The sequence below is a fragment of the Bombina bombina genome, chromosome 8, assembly GCF_027579735.1.
Source record: "Bombina bombina isolate aBomBom1 chromosome 8, aBomBom1.pri, whole genome shotgun sequence".
NCBI lineage: Eukaryota > Metazoa > Chordata > Amphibia > Anura > Bombinatoridae > Bombina > Bombina bombina.
Genome location: NC_069506.1, coordinates 38,390,229 through 38,410,004, shown reverse-complemented (window position 1 = coordinate 38,410,004; position 19,776 = coordinate 38,390,229). Strand labels below are relative to the sequence as shown.

General features: G+C 39.4%; 1 protein-coding gene across 1 annotated transcript in view; it reads right to left on the bottom strand.

Annotated features, from left to right (window-relative positions):
* Nucleotides 1–605: 605 nt before the first annotated feature.
* The window catches only part of LOC128638790 (testis-expressed protein 12-like), a 32,178-nt gene continuing 13,007 nt past the window's right edge, over nt 606–19,776 (bottom strand). The window contains exon 4 of the mRNA XM_053690925.1: nt 606–750. Within this exon, the coding sequence (XP_053546900.1) occupies nt 606–750 (145 nt within the window). The remainder of the gene's footprint in view (nt 751–19,776) is intronic.

Here is a 19,776-nt window from a genome sequence, read left to right as displayed (position 1 = left end):
TGTGTGTGTATATATATATATAAAACAATATTTATTGTGAGGGGGAGTCTTGGTGAGTTCCCACACTTTTTGTTGTAGGACTTGACCCCTGTCTACAAATAATTATAATAATTTAATATACATCATTTAATGTCAAAACCAGCATTCATGATTATTTGTGTTGATAAATTATTATAAAAATATGGCAAGATCCTGTATAAAATATTATTAAACAAATGTGATTTCATAGTGAATCCCTGCTATTTCACAACAGAAGCAAAAGAGGAAAGGTTGGATATGTAGAGCTTTTTATCTTATTGCAACAACACTGTTTTTGTTTATATTGTTATCATTGTGTTTGTTTTCCTTAAGATGTTTTACAGATATGTTGTTAAAGGCATGATGTGTTATAAATAAACACGGATACAGTGTGCAGATGTAAATGTTTTTAATACAATCTGTGGAGCATTCCATTAAAAAAACTGTTATTAAGGACAATATGCTATTCTGTACAGTTCATGAAAACAAAATACATTTTAAGATAATTGCTAAACAGTCTATTTGTGGAATATTAATGTAGAGAACAGGTGTCAGAACATAAAGATAAATGTAAATTTGTCCTGATATTATCTTTGTAATTTATTAGCAATCATAGTAAGTCGATTTCTAAGACTTTCCCGTTTCTGCTTTAAATGAACTTCAACTGATCTGGCTTCCTTCAAAATCTCATTAAATTCCTGTATGTACGATGCATCCACTGCAGATCTTTCACTTAAAAAAAATATAACAATAAATTAAAAACTTCAGTGAAAATGTTGTAGTTCATATTCTGGTGTGTAAAGTGTCTGTGTTAAATGTGCAATTAATATAATGATGTCTCAAGCTACATTTTACACCCCAGGCTGGAGAATGCGTTTGTGAATAGGTTGTAAAACTAAAGTATTGCTGGATACCTCAGATGATGCTGTATAAAGCTGATTTAGTTGTAATGGAGTCTGTATGATGATACTGTAGGCATGTGAGACAAACCAGCATATAAAATACACTAGGAGGTAGATTACAAGTGGAGCACAATCGAGTTTGCGAGGGTTTCCGTAATAGTTTGCTCTGATATTGCAAGTGGCGCAAAATTGTGATTTCGCTAGCTCAATCTTGATTTACGCTAGAATCCTTACCGTGATCTCAGAGCTGTGGTTAATTGTTTTGCAAAATTAAAAAGTTGCACAAAACACTTTAAGAATAAATTACATAGTACAGTTACACTTATATTGATATGCCTGATAAAACGGTGTTACCGCCGAGAAACGCGTAGTAAATTTGATTATATTGCTCATTGTATATGGCACTTGGTTTTATAAATTTTATACAGTATGCATCATTTAAACAAATAAATGTACTGAGTTTTAAACTTTTAACCTTGCCATTTATGAGCCTGAGCTACCTTATCGGACTGGTGGTTATGTTACAGTAACACAGCGTTCCTGTTGACCAGAATTCAGCAAGCTGGACTGCAGTCAAATATCCAGCCTGCCTCTAATAGCACAGTTTGGGTGCTCTCCTGAAACTGTGAGTACTGTTCTATCCGCTGTGTGCCTGCCGTTACCTTGTGACTACACACGAGGCACTTCTTTTGTTGTTTATATATTGTATACACTCATATTAACACTGTCTAATAAATATTATTCTAAAAAAATATTGCACAAAAAAGTTAAAAGGGCTCAAAGATATGAGATCTCAGGTGTTAAAAAAAAACTGCCAAAGGGCTTTAACAATGAGATGCATACATATACATGCCTAAAGATGGATGTATATATATATATATACATATATACAGTATATATATATACACACACACACACATACATATATATATATATATATATATATGTGATATCCCAGAGGGGGATGTAAAGGCGCGCTATTTGAAAAAGAGGGAGTATGTGACAAATAAAAAGAAATATTTACAGTGGTAGTCGTATAGAGTTGTTTCAAACAGTCAGATGATAAAAAGCCGTGATGGCTAAAGTCCCTGGATGGGTGGTGTTCCTGACGGTCAGGTCCCGGTGGGCAGCTCCTCTATGTCCCAGAGAGCAGGAGTGTTGCTATAGAAATATGAAGAAAAGAGGGCGCCACATAGGGTGATATCGTTTGGTACAAAAAGCACAAGCGTGGAAAATGTAATGCGCTTACCAAAAGCTGTGGTACTGTTCTACGACCAGTACTATCTCGCCTGCTAGCACTTGAATCAGTGGCTAGTACACTGTCAGACGGTCACTTTTAGGATCTTCTCTTTTGGATGTCGGCTCAACTGTTAGAGCAAATGAGCGGATTGTTTAAAATCTTGTATAGTGGCGCTGGATAAAAGGTGACGGACAACTTCCAAGTATAAAAGAATACAGGCTTTATTGTATAACGCGTTTCTCGACCACCAAGAAACGCGTTATACAATAAAGCCTGTATTCTTTTATACTTGGAAGTTGTCCGTCACCTTTTATCCAGCGCCACTATACAAGATTTTAAACAATCCGCTCATTTGCTCTAACAGTTGAGCCGACATCCAAAAGAGAAGATCCTAAAAGTGACCGTCTGACAGTGTACTAGCCACTGATTCAAGTGCTAGCAGGCGAGATAGTACTGGTCATAGAACAGTACCACAGCTTTTGGTAAGCGCATTACATTTTCCACGCTTGTGCTTTTTGTACCAAACGATATCACCCTATGTGGCGCCCTCTTTTCTTCATATATTTATATATATATATATATATATATATATATATATATATACACACAGTATATATATATGTCTATATATGTATACATATGTATTGATATGTGTATATATGTATTTACAGACATATATACACATATAAAAACATTAATATATACGTACACATATATAGACATATATATGTGCATTTGAGCATGTAAAAATACATTTATGCAATATTCATATTTAATAAAGTGTTTAACTATGTATTTACTGTATATATTTTTTAACATTCCAATGTTCTGCACATAGCACAATATGTTCTATGTATTTATAAATAGATATTCCTATATATATTGTATGTATGTATATATATATATATATATATATATATATATATATATATACCTATATATATATATATATATATATATATATATATATACCTATATATAATCATCTCTATATATAGGTATAAATATATATTTGTTTACAAAACCATCATATATATGTAGAAATATTTATTTATGAATAAATAGAACATATTCAGATATGAAAAGAACATTGGAATATGAAATATATTATTTTCATGTCAGGTTAGCGCAATTGACAATAACATAATTTATGCTTACCTGATAAATTCCTTTCTTCTGTAGTGTGATCAGTCCACGGGTCATCATTACTTCTGGGATATTAACTGCTCCCCTACAGGAAGTGCAAGAGGATTCACCCAGCAGAGCTGCTATATAGCTCCTCCCCTCTACGTCACCTCCAGTCATTCGACCAAGGACTAACGAGAAAGGAGAAGCCAAGGGTGTAGTGGTGACTGGAGTATAATTTAAAAAATATTTACCTGCCTTAAAAAACAGGGCGGGCCGTGGACTGATCACACTACAGAAGAAAGGAATTTATCAGGTAAGCATAAATTATGTTTTCTTCTGTTAAGTGTGATCAGTCCACGGGTCATCATTACTTCTGGGATACCAATACCAAAGCAAAAGTACACGGATGACGGGAGGGATAGGCAGGCTCTTTATACAGAAGGAACCACTGCCTGAAGAACCTTTCTCCCAAAAATAGCCTCCGAAGAAGCAAAAGTGTCAAATTTGTAAAATTTGGAAAAAGTATGAAGCGAAGACCAAGTTGCAGCCTTGCAAATCTGTTCAACAGAGGCCTCATTCTTAAAGGCCCAAGTGGAAGCCACAGCTCTAGTGGAATGAGCTGTAATTCTTTCAGGAGGCTGCTGTCCAGCAGTCTCATAAGCTAAACGAATTATGCTACGAAGCCAAAAAGAGAGAGAGGTAGCAGAAGCTTTTTGACCTCTCCTCTGACCAGAGTAAACTACAAACAGGGAAGACGTTTGTCGAAAATCTTTAGTTGCCTGTAAATAAAATTTAAGGGCACGAACTACATCCAGATTGTGCAAAAGACGTTCCTTCCTCGAAGAAGGATTTGGGCACAAGGATGGAACAACAATCTCCTGATTGATATTCCTGTTAGTGACTACCTTAGGTAAGAACCCAGGTTTAGTACGCAGAACTACCTTATCCGAGTGAAAAATCAAATAAGGAGAATCACAATGTAAGGCTGATAACTCAGAGACTCTTCGAGCCGAGGAAATAGCCATTAAAAATAGAACTTTCCAAGATAACAACTTTATATCAATGGAATGAAGGGGTTCAAACGGAACGCCCTGTAAAACGTTAAGAACAAGGTTTAAACTCCATGGTGGAGCCACAGCTTTAAACACAGGTTTAATCCTGGCCAAAGCCTGACAAAAAGCCTGAACGTCTGGAACTTCTGACAGACGCTTGTGTAACAGAATGGACAGAGCTGAGATCTGTCCCTTTAAGGAACTAGCGGATAACCCCTTTTCTAAACCTTCTTGTAGAAAAGACAATATCCTAGGAATCCTAACCTTACTCCAAGAGTAACCTTTGGATTCGCACCAATATAGGTATTTACGCCATATTTTATGGTAAATCTTTCTGGTAACATGCTTCCTAGCCTGTATTAAGGTATCAATAACTGACTCAGAAAAACCACGCTTTGATAAGATCAAGCGTTCAATTTCCAAGCAGTCAGCTTCAGAGAAGTTAGATTTTGATGTTTGAAAGGACCCTGAATCAGAAGGTCCTGTTTCAGAGGTAACGACCAAGGTGGACAGAATGACATGTCCACCAGATCTGCATACCAAGTCCTGCGTGGCCATGCAGGCGCTATTAGAATCACTGATGCTTTCTCCTGTTTGATTCTGGCAATCAATCGAGGAAGCATCGGGAAAGGTGGAAACACATAAGCCATCCTGAAGGTCCATGGTGCTGTCAAGGCATCTATCAGGACCGCTCCCGGATCCCTGGATCTGGACCCGTAGCGCGGAAGCTTGGCGTTCTGTCGAGACGCCATGAGATCTATCTCTGGTTTGCCCCAACGTCGAAGTATTTGGGCAAAGACCTCTGGATGAAGTTCCCACTCCCCCGGATGAAAAGTCTGACGACTTAAGAAATCCGCCTCCCAGTTCTCCACTCCCGGGATGTGGATTGCAGACAGGTGGCAAGAGTGAGACTCTGCCCAGCGAATTATCTTCGATACTTCCATCATTGCTAGGGAGCTTCTTGTCCCTCCCTGATGGTTGATATAAGCTACAGTCGTGATGTTGTCCGACTGGAACCTGATGAACCCCCGAGTTGTTAACTGGGGCCAAGCCAGAAGAGCATTGAGGACTGCTCTCAATTCCAGAATGTTTATTGGAAGGAGACTCTCCTCCTGATTCCATAGTCCCTGAGCCTTCAGAGAATTCCAGACAGCGCCCCAACCTAGTAGGCTGGCGTCTGTTGTTACAATTGACCAGTCTGGCCTGCTGAATGGCATTCCCCTGGACAGATGTGGCCGATAAAGCCACCAGAGAAGAGAATTTCTGTCCATGCATTGAGCTACTGACGGGTGTTGAATGGAATGAAGGGCACGGCATGCATTTTGAAGTTTTGTTAACCTGTCCTCTGTCAGGTAAATCTTCATTTCTACAGAATCTATCAGAGTCCCCAGGAAGGGAACTCTTGTGAGTGGAAAGAGAGAACTTTTCTCTTCGTTCACTTTCCATCCATGCGACCTTAGAAATGCCAGTACTATCTCTGTATGAGATTTGGCAGTTTGAAAGCTTGAAGCTTGTATCAGTATGTCGTCTAAGTACGGAGCTACTGAAATTCCTCGCGGTCTTAGTACCGCCAGAAGAGTGCCCAGAATCCTTGTGAAGATTCTTGGAGCCGTAGCCAGTCCGAATGGAAGAACTACAAACTGGTAATGCCTGTCTAAAAAGGCAAACCTTAGATACCGGTAATGACTTCTGTGAATCGGTATGTGAAGGTAAGCATCCTTTAAATCCACTGTGGTCATGTACTGACCCTCTTGGATCATGGGCAAAATTGTTCGAATAGTTTCCATCTTGAACGATGGAACTCTTAGGAATTTGTTTAGGATCTTTAAATCCAAGATTGGCCTGAAGGTTCCCTCTTTCTTGGGAACTACAAACAGATTTGAGTAAAACCCTTGTCCTTGTTCCAACCGCGGAACTGGATGGATCACTCCCATTAATAAAAGATCTTGTACGCAGCGTAGAAACGCTTCCTTCTTTGTTAGGTTTGTTGACAACCTTGACAGATGAAATCTCCCTCTTGGGGGAGAGGATTTGAAGTCCAGAAGGTATCCCTGAGATATGATCTCTAACGCCCAGGGATCCTGAACATCTCTTGCCCAAGCCTGGGCGAAGAGGGAAAGTCTGCCCCCCACTAGATCCGGTCCCGGATCGGGGGCCCTCAATTCATGCTGTCTTAGGGGCAGCAGCAGGTTTTCTGGCCTGTTTGCCCCTGTTCCAGGACTGGTTAGGTTTCCAGCCTTGTCTGTAGCGAGCAACAGCTTCTTCCTGTTTTGGTGCAGAGGAAGTTGATGCTGCTCCTGCTTTGAAATTACGAAAGGAACGAAAATTGGACTGTCTAGCCTTGGCTTTGGCCTTGTCCTGAGGCAGGGCATGACCTTTACCTCCTGTAATGTCAGCAATAATCTCTTTCAAGCCGGGCCCGAATAAGGTCTGCCCTTTGAAAGGAATATTAAGCAATTTAGATTTAGACGTAACATCAGCTGACCAGGATTTCAGCCACAGAGCTCTGCGTGCCTGAATGGCGAATCCTGAATTTTTAGCCGCAAGTTTAGTTAAATGTACTACGGCATCTGAAATAAATGAATTAGCTAACTTAAGGAATTTAAGTTTGTGTGTGATGTCATCTAGTGTGGAGGATTGAAGTGTCTCTTCCAGAGACTCAAACCAAAATGCTGCTGCAGCCGTGACAGGCGCAATACATGCAAGAGGTTGCAATATAAACCCTTGTTGAACAAACATTTTCTTAAGGTAACCCTCTAATTTTTTATCCATTGGATCTGAAAAAGCACAGCTATCCTCCACTGGGATAGTGGTACGCTTAGCTAAAGTAGAAACTGCTCCCTCCACCTTAGGGACCATTTGCCATAAGTCCCGTGTGGCGGCGTCTATTGGAAACATCTTTCTGAATATAGGAGGGGGTGAGAAAGGCACACCGGGTCTATCCCACTCCTTAGTAACAATGTCAGTAAGTCTCTTAGGTATAGGAAAAACGTCAGTACTCGTCGGTACCGCAAAATATTTATCCAACCTACACATTTTCTCTGGGATTGCAACTGTGTTACAATCATTCAGAGCCGCTAATACCTCCCCTAGTAACACACGGAGGTTCTCAAGCTTAAATTTAAAATTTGAAATGTCTGAGTCCAGTTTATTTGGATCAGAACCGTCACCCACAGAATGAAGCTCTCCGTCTTCACGTTCTGCAAACTGTGACGCAGTATCAGACATGGCCCTTGCATTATCAGCGCACTCTGTTCTCACCCCAGAGTGATCACGTTTACCTCTTAGTTCTGGTAGTTTAGCCAAAACTTCAGTCATAACAGTAGCCATATCTTGTAATGTGATTTGTAATGGCCGCCCAGATGTACTCGGCGCTACAATATCACGCACCTCCTGAGCGGGAGATGCAGGTACTGACACGTGAGGCGAGTTAGTCGGCATAACTCTCCCCTCGTTGTTTGGTGAAATATGTTCAATTTGTACAGATTGACTGTTTTTTAAAGTAGCATCAATTTCTATTGGGCTCCACTTTGGCATTAACACATATAGCACAGAGATATTCCTCTGAATCAGACATGTTTAACACACTAGCAAATAAACAGCAACTTGGAAATACTTTTCAAAGTAATTTACAAATAATATGAAAACGAACTGTGCCTTTAAGAAGCACAGAAAAAAATTATAACAGTTAAAATAATTAAGTTATAGCATCAATCTTTGTCAGAATATACAGTTTTAGCAAAGGATTGTTCCCCTCAGCAATGATAACTAACCCAGGCAGCAGAAAAAAATACACAAATAAACGTTTTTTTTTTTTTTTTGTTTTTTTTTATCACAGTCAATACAATCAGCACAGCTCTGCTGTAATGATTACTTCCCTCAAAAAAAGGCTTTGGAGATCCCTGAACTCTGTAGAGATGAACCGGATCATGCAGGAAGAAAATGAACCTCTGACTGAGTTTTTTTGATGCATAGTAAAAGTGCCAAAAACGGCCCCTCCCCCACACACATAACAGTGAGAGGGATCAGTGAACTGCTCTAATTTAAACCAAAACTATTGCCAAGTGGAAAAATAGTGCCCAAAACATTTTTTCACCCAGTACCTCAGAGAAAAAAACGTTTTTACATGCCAGCAAAAAAACGTTTTACCTCAAGAATTAATTGTCATTTAAAACCTATTGCAAGTCCCTGCAAATTAGGTTAAGTCTATGTATACAGTCTAAAAACCAGGAAGTACCATTCCCCAGAAAACTGAAGTGTAAAATATACATACATGACAGCCTGATATCAGCTACATCTACTGCATTCAAGGCTGAGTTTACATTATAACGGTATGGCAGGATTTTCTCATCAATTCCATGTCAGAAAATAATAAACTGCTACATACCTCTTTGCAGATTAATCTGCCTGCTGTCCCCTGATCTGAAGTTTACCTCTCCTCAGATGGCCGAGAAACAGCAATATGATCTTAACTACTCCGGCTAAAATCATAGAAAAAACTCAGGTAGATTCTTCTTCAAATTCTACCAGAGAAGGAATAACACACTCCGGTGCTATTATAAAATAACAAACTTTTGATTGAAGATATAAAAACTAAATATATCACCATAGTCCTCTCACACATCCTATCTAGTCGTTGGGTGCAAGAGAATGACTGGAGGTGACGTAGAGGGGAGGAGCTATATAGAAGCTCTGCTGGGTGAATCCTCTTGCACTTCCTGTAGGGGAGCAGTTAATATCCCAGAAGTAATGATGACCCGTGCACTGATCACACTTAACAGAAGAAATGTGATGTTGTTTTCGCAAGCATTAGGTTTTATTTCAACTTTTTTCTCCATTGACTCCATTTTTGCACAAGCCAGGTTGTCGGTGGAGAAAAAACTGTTTGTTTTTAACTTTAAAACCAACAGGATATACTATTATATATCCTCTAGGGGCACTCAGAACAATATAAACAAAGTGTGGAGATAAGAACTGTGCAAATAAATATACAATTGAAATAAAGTATTATTCTTTATGTCCCAATATCCCAAATAAATGGGTGGAGAATATAATGGGATAAGAAACAAGCAAAGTCAATAGCTATATACTTATAGCTCCAAATCCTGACAACAACGATATCCGAAGGTGGTGGACTTGGTGTAGGAGGTAGATAGGCAGCTCTCTTACTTCATCAAGGATGGACGATCTATGATAAAATATGGAACAGAAAGAGGCGCCAAATGTGCGCAATGTATGATGTAAGCAGAAAGGATATACACAGAGTACTCACATTCAGGAAAGGCATTCAGTCATGCCTATAGGAGCAGGCTGGATTTCTATAGCAGTTCAGCTAGCTGAGCACCGTTCAAAACGAGTCCCCCCAGTGAAGGAAAACAGAAACTCAGGAACAGAGGCCAAACAGCCAGAGGGAAGGTTTACACCCTATAGGTAGCGTTAGCTAAGAGATGTAATACTAAGCATTGAGAGTTAAAAACATCAAAGTGAATTTATTTAAAAACACAGTTTAAAAACAGCCCATGCTTAATTTAGTATGATCTCTAGCATAGATTTAGAGAAACCATACAACGCATTTCTCGATGATAACCGTTTCATCAGGCATGTTACAAACAAACAAATCTGCCCTTAAATAGGGCTACGCTACTATCAGGTGTAATAATCCCTCCCCTTCCATACACATCTATTATCCAATAGGAATCCTTCATTTCCACACACCCAGATTGCCATACCTTTGTCTTGACATATGTTGTAATCCAGTACACAGCTTGTCAATATCTGTGCACATGTGTGACTCAATGATTTTGATCAATCACCTCTCACCTCCATAGAGCCCTAAGTTTACTAGTGAATAATATGTATAAAACTGGCAAGTTTCATCTTAGCTATTGTTCGCCAACTTACCAGTGCGAACGCTAATCACAAATAATAATAAATGAGTACTTAATTAGTAGGCATGATTAACTCAACAAGCAGTGTCTAAAATGGCAATTCCTATCTCAGCTACTATGCGTGAATCGCTGATGTGGATGTGTATCACGGAACCGAACAGCCATCAATACTTAGTCAGGGACGTGATCCCTGAAAGTGATTGGTCCCAAGAACAATGACGAAAAAGTTGTCAGTATAGAACGCCCACTACCAGTGACGTGATATGCACGGATCCAATCACTGGCTTGATAGTGTTGTAAATGTATATGCCGTTATTAAAGGTACATAATCTATCATTTTATAAGGGGCCAATACTGTACTATGATCCTCATCAACTTAAAGGGATAATATATCACAAAACTTAACAAATACAAATTATTGATCAAATTTCAAACAATATCAAACGTATATATCAATGTTGTCTTCGCCTCTATTTGTACTAAATGATACTGCCTGCAGGTAGACACATAATCAGTGCTTTGTACTCAAGTAAGTGATAATAACTATCCAGAGTCTATATAGTAATATTAATATAGTCACTCTATTGATGTATGATCAATAGTTCTTATTGCATATATATAAAAATTGGTGATTTATGAAGTGCCAAAAATAACAATTGTTATGTAAAAAAGTGGACATCGGGATCCTATGTAAGATCACAATCGTGAATGTCCATAATAATTAATAAGTTAATTAATTAATTAATTTAAATGTTCACAATGTCGACCACCTCCAATAAGTGGTTCTTAAATATAATAAAATAAGTATATATTTGAAAATTAAGTGACATTATATAGTTGCAGTGTGAGTCTCACAATCATGGATAATTGCGACTATGTTCATACCCAACATATATCATAGTATTTCAAAACAAACCCAAACTAATATATTATAAAGTGAATAGTGTTACCAGTGCAATAATATATGATAAATACAACCATATCAATGTTCGATGTGTTACTAATGTGTATCCCTGATTTTAGTACAAGGGGAAATAATGCATATTACAGTGATCTAAATCGTGTCTAATGCTATCTATGTGATATTATGGAGGTGTAAGAGAGAGTATAAAGAGAGTATCAAGCTATAGCTGAGTCTGAATGTTTGTACATAATTTGTTAATGTATTATCCAATTATAAACCAAATAAAAAAAAAACACAGGATAACAATATGGTAGTGGAAATTCCGGTGTACATAATTCCTAAAATATCTTTCTACAGATATGGTAATAAATATACCCTGTTACAGATAGCTATATATCCTTAAACATATAATAAAGGTCGGCAATATTAAGTTTAAACAAAAGCTACCGAACCAATTACCTCATTAAGACCCAATGGAAATAAGGTCTGGAATCTAAAGACCCAATATGTCTCCCTTTGTCTTAGTTTTGTAAATCTGTTATTTTGACGACTGTGAGGAATACTCTCTATAGGAGTTATTTGTAGCTGACATTTACCCGGAATGTGTTCATGGCATATGTGTCTAGATACACTCGGCTAGATTACAAGTTTTGCGTAATGACTGAAAAAGCTTCATAACGCTGCTTTTTCACTACCGCTGCTATTACGAGTCTTGTAGGTACAGCTGTACCCCACACTTTTTTGGCCGCCACGCAACGTAACTACCGCACCTTTTAAAAAGTCCTTTTTCAATGGGACTTCCATAGCGCCAGTATTACGAGTTTTGCCTGGGAGGCCAAAAAGTGAGCGGTACACCCTATACCGTCAAGATTCGTACTGCCATCTAAAGTCAGTAGTTATGAGTTTTATGCTACAAAGCTGTACCATAAAACTCATAACTAAAGTGTTACAAAGTACACTAACACCCATAAACTACCTATTAACCCCTAAACCGAGGCCCTCCCGCATCGCAAACACTAAAATAAAATTATTAACCCCTAATCTGCCGCTCCGGACATCGCCGGCACTATAATAAACACCCACTAACTTTAACCTAATTAAAATAATTCCATATAAAAATTACAATTAATAACTAAATTATTCCAATTTAAAAATAAATAAATACTTACCTGTAAAATAAAACCTAAGCTAGCTACAATATAACTAATAGTTACATTGAAGGTATCTTAGGTTTTATTTTTATTTTGCAGGTAAGTTTGTATTTATTTTAACTAGGTAGATTAGTTATTAAACAGTTATTAACTATTTACTAACTACCTAGTTAAAATAAATACAAAGTTACCTGTAAAATAAAACCTAACCTGTCTTACACTAAAACCTAACATTACGCTAAAATTAAATAAATTAAATTACAAAAATGTTTTATCTAAATTACAAAAAATAATAAACACTAAATTACAGAAAATAAAAGAGAAATTATCAAATATTTAAACTAATTACACCTAATCGAATAGCCCTATCCAAATAAAAAAGCCCCTCCAAAATAAGAAAACCCTAGCCTACACTAAACTGCCAAAGGCCCTTAAAAGGGTCTTTTGCAGGGCATTGCCCTAAAGAAATCAGCTCTTTTACCTGTAAAAAAATAATACAAACAATCCCCCAACAGTAAAACCCACCATCCACATAACCAACCCCCCCAAATAAAAACCTACCTAAAAAACCTAAGCTCCCCATTGCCCTGAAAAGGGCATTTGGATGGGCATTGCCCTTAAAAGGGCATTTAGCTCTTTTTCTGTGCCCAAACCCTAATCTAAAAATAAAACCCACCCAATAAACCCTTCAAAAAACCTAACACTTACAGTTTTTGAAGACCGGACATCCATCCTCATCCAAGCAGCAAGAAGTCCTCAACGAAGCCGGGAGAAGTCTTCATCCAAGCGGCAAGAAGTCGTCCTTCAGGCGGGCAGAAGTCTTCATCCAGACGGCATCTTCTATCTTCATTCTTCCGACGCGGAGCGGCTCCATCTTCAAGACATCCAGCGCGGAGCATCCTCTTCTTTTGCTGGCTATTGAAGAATGAAGTTTCCTTTAAATGACGTCATCCAAGATGGCGTCCCTTGAATTCCGATTGGCTTATAGAATTCTATCAGCCAATCGGAATTAAAGAGTAAAAAATCCTATTGGCTGATGTAATCAGCCAATAGGATTGAGCTTCAATCCTATTGGCTGATGCAATAAGCCAATAGGATTGAGCTTGCATTCTATTGGCTGTTCCTATAGGCATGACTGAATGCCTTTCCTGAGTGTGAGTACCCTGTGTATATCCTTTCTGCTTACATCATACATTGCGCTATTGATTCGCACATGTGGCGCCTCTTTCTGTTCCATATTTGCTTTTAACTTGCAATACCAGCGCAACCCGACTAGTGCAAAAATGAAAATCCTAGAGGAGTTTTCGCTATAGCGCTCCACTTGTAATCTAGACCAATAAGTTTAATGGGAAATTAGAAATCTTTTTTTCTAAATTAAAAAGAAAATCCAGAGTACAAGCAGTAAAAGACAAGCTACACGAGCATGAGCTAACAAGTGCACAACATGAAACCAACTAAATAGTATTTGTAATGAGGCACAATTAATCTTCAGATGAAGGGATTTAAATGGATACTAAACCTATTTTTTTTTTCTTTCATGATTTATGAATCATTTTCATGATTTGAAAAAGCAGGAATGTAAGCTTATGAGCCGGCCCATTTTTGGATCAGCACATGGATTGCGCTTGCTGATTGGTGGCTTAATGTAGCCAACAATCAGCAAGCGGCAGCGCTATCCAGGGGGCTGAACCAAAAAATGGGCCAGCTCCTTAGCTTACATTCCTGCTTTTTCAGATAAAGATAGCAAGAGAACGAAGAAAAAATGATCATAGGAATAAATTAGAAAGTTGATTAAAATTGCTGCTCTATCTGAATCATTAAAGAAAAAAAAGGGTTTAGTATCCTTTTAAAGACATTAAAGACATACATTTAGAGCTAGGTTGTGGGAGCTTAACAAAAAAAACATTTGAGCAAATGAGCCCTATCAAACAGCTTTTCCAAAGTCCCTTCTTTGTACCCTGCTTGCAGTGTTCCCATTATACTATCTTGTATTGAGCAGATTGGATTTATTCTGCTTCTATCCTTTAAAAAACATAATTTATGCTTACCTGATAAATTCCTTTCTTCTGTAGTGTGATCAGTCCACGGGTCATCATTACTTGTGGGATATTAACTGCTCCCCTACAGGAAGTGCAAGAGGATTCACCCAGCAGAGTTGCTATATAGCTCCTCCCCTCTACGTCACCTCCAGTCATTCGACCAAGGACCAACGAGAAAGGAGAAGCCAAGGGTGTAGTGGTGACTGGAGTATAATTTAAAAAATATTTACCTGCCTTAAAAAACAGGGCGGGCCGTGGACTGATCACACTACAGAAGAAAGGAATTTATCAGGTAAGCATAAATTATGTTTTCTTCTGTTAAGTGTGATCAGTCCACGGGTCATCATTACTTGTGGGATACCAATACCAAAGCAAAAGTACACGGATGACGGGAGGGATAGGCAGGCTCTTTATACAGAAGGAACCACTGCCTGAAGAACCTTTCTCCCAAAAATAGCCTCCGAGGAAGCAAAAGTGTCAAATTTGTAAAATTTGGAAAAAGTATGAAGCGAAAACCAAATTGCAGCCTTGCAAATCTGTTCAACAGAGGCCTCATTCTTAAAGGCCCAAGTGGAAGCCACAGCTCTAGTGGAATGAGCTGTAATTCTTTCAGGAGGCTGCTGTCCAGCAGTCTCATAAGCTAAACGAATTATGCTACGAAGCCAAAAAGAGAGAGAAGTAGCAGAAGCTTTTTGACCTCTCCTCTGACCAGAGTAAACGACAAACAGGAAAGACGTTTGTCGGAAATCTTTAGTTGCCTGTAAATAAAATTTAAGGGCACGAACTACATCCAGATTGTGCAAAAGACGTTCCTTCCTCGAAGAAGGATTTGGGCACAAGGATGGAACAACAATCTCCTGATTGATATTCCTGTTAGTGACTACCTTAGGTAAGAACCCAGGTTTAGTACGCAGAATTACCTTATCCGAGTGAAAAATCAAATAAGGAGAATCACAATGTAAGGCTGATAACTCAGAGACTCTTCGAGCCGAGGAAATAGCCATTAAAAATAGAACTTTCCAAGATAACAACTTTATATCAATGGAATGAAGGGGTTCAAACGGAACACCCTGTAAAACGTTAAGAACAAGGTTTAAACTCCATGGTGGAGCCACAGCTTTAAACACAGGTTTAATCCTGGCCAAAGCCTGACAAAAAGCCTGAACGTCTGGAACTTCTGACAGACGCTTGTGTAACAGAATGGACAGAGCTGAGATCTGTCCCTTTAAGGAACTAGCGGATAACCCCTTTTCTAAACCTTCTTGTAGAAAAGACAATATCCTAGGAATCCTAACCTTACTCCAAGAGTAACCTTTGGATTCGCACCAATATAGGTATTTACGCCATATTTTATGGTAAATCTTTCTGGTAACAGGCTTCCTAGCCTGTATTAAGGTATCAATAACTGACTCAGAAAAACCACGCTTTGATAAGATCAAGCGTTCAATTTCCAAGCAGTCAGCTTCAGAGAAGTTAGATTTTGATGTTTGAAAGGACCCTGAATCAGAAGGTCCTGTCTCAGAGGTAACGACCAAGGTGGACAGAATGACATGTCCACCAGATCTGTATACCAAGTCCTGCGTGGCCATGCAGGCGCTATTAGAATCACTGATGCTTTCTCCTGTTTGATTCTGGCAATCAATCGAGGAAGCATCGGGAAAGGTGGAAACACATAAGCCATCCTGAAGGTCCATGGTGCTGTCAAGGCATCTATCAGGACCGCTCCCGGATCCCTGGATCTGGACCCGTAGCGCGGAAGCTTGGCGTTCTGTCGAGACGCCATGAGATCTATCTCTGGTTTGCCCCAACGTCGAAGTATTTGGGCAAAGACCTCTGGATGAAGTTCCCACTCCCCCGGATGAAAAGTCTGACGACTTAAGAAATCCGCCTCCCAGTTCTCCACTCCCGGGATGTGGATTGCAGACAGGTGGCAAGAGTGAGACTCTGCCCAGCGAATTATCTTCGATACTTCCATCATTGCTAGGGAGCTTCTTGTCCCTCCCTGATGGTTGATATAAGCTACAGTCGTGATGTTGTCCGACTGGAACCTGATGAACCCCCGAGTTGTTAACTGGGGCCAAGCCAGAAGAGCATTGAGGACTGCTCTCAATTCCAGAATGTTTATTGGAAGAAGACTCTCCTCCTGATTCCATAGTCCCTGAGCCTTCAGAGAATTCCAGACAGCGCCCCAACCTAGTAGGCTGGCGTCTGTTGTTACAATTGACCAGTCTGGCCTGCTGAATGGCATTCCCCTGGACAGATGTGGCCGATAAAGCCACCATAGAAGAGAATTTCTGGTCTCTTGATTCAGATTTAGAGTGGGGGACAAATCTGAGTAATCCCCATTCCACTGACTTAGCATGCACAGTTGCAGTGGTCTGAGATGTAGGCGTGCAAAAGGAACTATGTCCATTGCTGCTACCATTAGTCCGATTACCTCCATGCATTGAGCTACTGACGGGTGTTGAATGGAATGAAGGACACGGCATGCATTTTGAAGTTTTGTTAACCTGTCCTCTGTCAGGTAAATCTTCATTTCTACAGAATCTATCAGAGTCCCCAGGAAGGGAACTCTTGTGAGTGGAAAGAGAGAACTTTTCTCTTCGTTCACTTTCCATCCATGAGACCTTAGAAATGCCAGTACTATCTCTGTATGAGATTTGGCAGTTTGAAAGCTTGAAGCTTGTATCAGTATGTCGTCTAAGTACGGAGCTACTGAAATTCCTCGCGGTCTTAGTACCGCCAGAAGAGTGCCCAGAACCTTTGTGAAGATTCTTGGAGCCTTAGCCAGTCCGAATGGAAGAGCTACAAACTGGTAATGCCTGTCTAAAAAGGCAAACCTTAGATACCGGTAATGACTTTTGTGAATCGGTATGTGAAGGTAAGCATCCTTTAAATCCACTGTGGTCATGTACTGACCCTCTTGGATCATTACGCAGCGTAGAAACGCTTCCTTCTTTGTTAGGTTTGTTGACAACCTTGACAGATGAAATCTCCCTCTTGGGGGAGAGGATTTGAAGTCCAGAAGGTATCCCTGAGATATGATCTCTAACGCCCAGGGATCCTGAACATCTCTTGCCCAAGCTTGGGCGAAGAGGGAAAGTCTGCCCCCCACTAGATCCGGTCCCGGATCGGGGGCCCTCAATTCATGCTGTCTTAGGGGCAGCAGCAGGTTTTCTGGTCTGTTTGCCCCTGTTCCAGGACTGGTTAGGTTTCCAGCCTTGTCTGTAGCGAGCAACAGCTCCTTCCTATTTTGGTGCAGAGGAAGTTGATGCTGCTCCTGCTTTGAAATTACGAAAGGAACGAAAATTGGACTGTCTAGCCTTGGCTTTGGCCTTGTCCTGAGGCAGGGCATGACCTTTACCTCCTGTAATGTCAGCAATAATCTCTTTCAAGCCGGGCCCGAATAAGGTCTGCCCTTTGAAAGGAATATTAAGCAATTTAGATTTAGACGTAACATCAGCTGACCAGGATTTCAGCCACAGAGCTCTGCGTGCCTGAATGGCGAATCCTGAATTTTTAGCCGCAAGTTTAGTTAAATGTACTACGGCATCTGAAATAAATGAATTAGCTAACTTAAGGAATTTAAGTTTGTGTGTGATGTCATCTAGTGTGGATGATTGAAGTGTCTCTTCCAGAGACTCAAACCAAAATGCTGCTGCAGCCGTGACAGGCGCAATACATGCAAGAGGTTGCAATATAAACCCTTGTTGAACAAACATTTTCTTAAGGTAACCCTCTAATTTTTTTTTTTTTTTTTTTTTTTTTATTTTTTTATCCATTGGATCTGAAAAAGCACAGCTATCCTCCACTGGGATAGTGGTACGCTTAGCTAAAGTAGAAACTGCTCCCTCCACCTTAGGGACCATTTGCCATAAGTCCCGTGTGGCGGCGTCTATTGGAAACATTTTTCTGAATATAGGAGGGGGTGAGAAAGGCACACCGGGTCTATCCCACTCCTTAGTAACAATGTCAGTAAGTCTCTTAGGTATAGGAAAAACGTCAGTACTCGTCGGTACCGCAAAATATTTATCCAACCTACACATTTTTTCTGGGATTGCAACTGTGTTACAATCATTCAGAGCCGCTAATACCTCCCCTAGTAACACACGGAGGTTCTCAAGCTTAAATTTAAAATTTGAAATGTCTGAGTCCAGTTTATTTGGATCAGAACCGTCACCCACAGAATGAAGCTCTCCGTCTTCACGTTCTGCAAACTGTGACGCAGTATCAGACATGGCCCTTGCATTATCAGTGCACTCTGTTCTCATCCCAGAGTGATCACGTTTACCTCTTAGTTCTGGTAGTTTAGCCAAAACTTCAGTCATAACAGTAGCCATATCTTGTAATGTGATTAGTAATGGCCGCCCAGATGCACTCGGCGCTACAATATCACGCACCTCCTGAGCGGGAGATGCAGGTACTGACACGTGAGGCGAGTTAGTCGGCATAACTCTCCCCTCGTTGTTTGGTGAAATATGTTCAATTTGTACAGATTGACTGTTTTTTAAAATAGCATCAATACATTTAGTACATAAATTTCTATTGGGCTCCACTTTGGCATTAACACATATAGCACAGAGATATTCCTCTGAATCAGACATGTTTAACACACTAGCAAATAAACAGCAACTTGGAAATACTTTTTAAAGTAATTTACAAATAATATGAAAACGAACTGTGCCTTTAAGAAGCACAGAAAAATATTATAACAGATAAAATAATTAAGTTATAGCATCAATCTTTGTCAGAATATACAGTTTTAGCAAAGGATTGTTCCCCTCAGCAAATGATAACTTCTATTGGAAACATTTTTCTGAAACCCAGGCAGCAGAAAAAAATACACAAATAAACATTTTTTATATCACAGTCAATACAATCAGCACAGCTCTGCTGTAATGATTACTTCCCTCAAAAAAGACTTTGGAGATCCCTGAACTCTGTAGAGATGAACCGGATCATGCAGGAAGAAAATGAACCTCTGACTGAGTTTTTCTGATGCTTAGAAAAAGCGCCAAAAATCGCCCCTCCCCCACACACATAACAGTGAGAGAGATCAGTGAACTGCTCTAATTTAAATCAAAACTATTGCCAAGTGGAAAAATAGTGCCCAAAACATTTTTTCACCCAGTACCTCAGAGAAAAAAACGTTTTTACATGCCAGCAAAAAAACGTTTTACCTCAATAATTAATTGTCATTTAAAACCTATTGCAAGTCCCTGCAAAATAGGTTAAGTCTATGTATACAGTTTAAAAGCCAGAGAAGTACCATTTCCCAGAAAACTGAAGTGTAAAATATACATACATGACAGCCTGATATCAGCTACATCTACTGCATTCAAGGCTGAGTTTACATTATAACGGTATGGCAGGATTTTCTCATCAATTCCATGTCAGAAAATAATAAACTGCTACATACCTCTTTGCAGATTAATCTGCCTGCTGTCCCCTGAT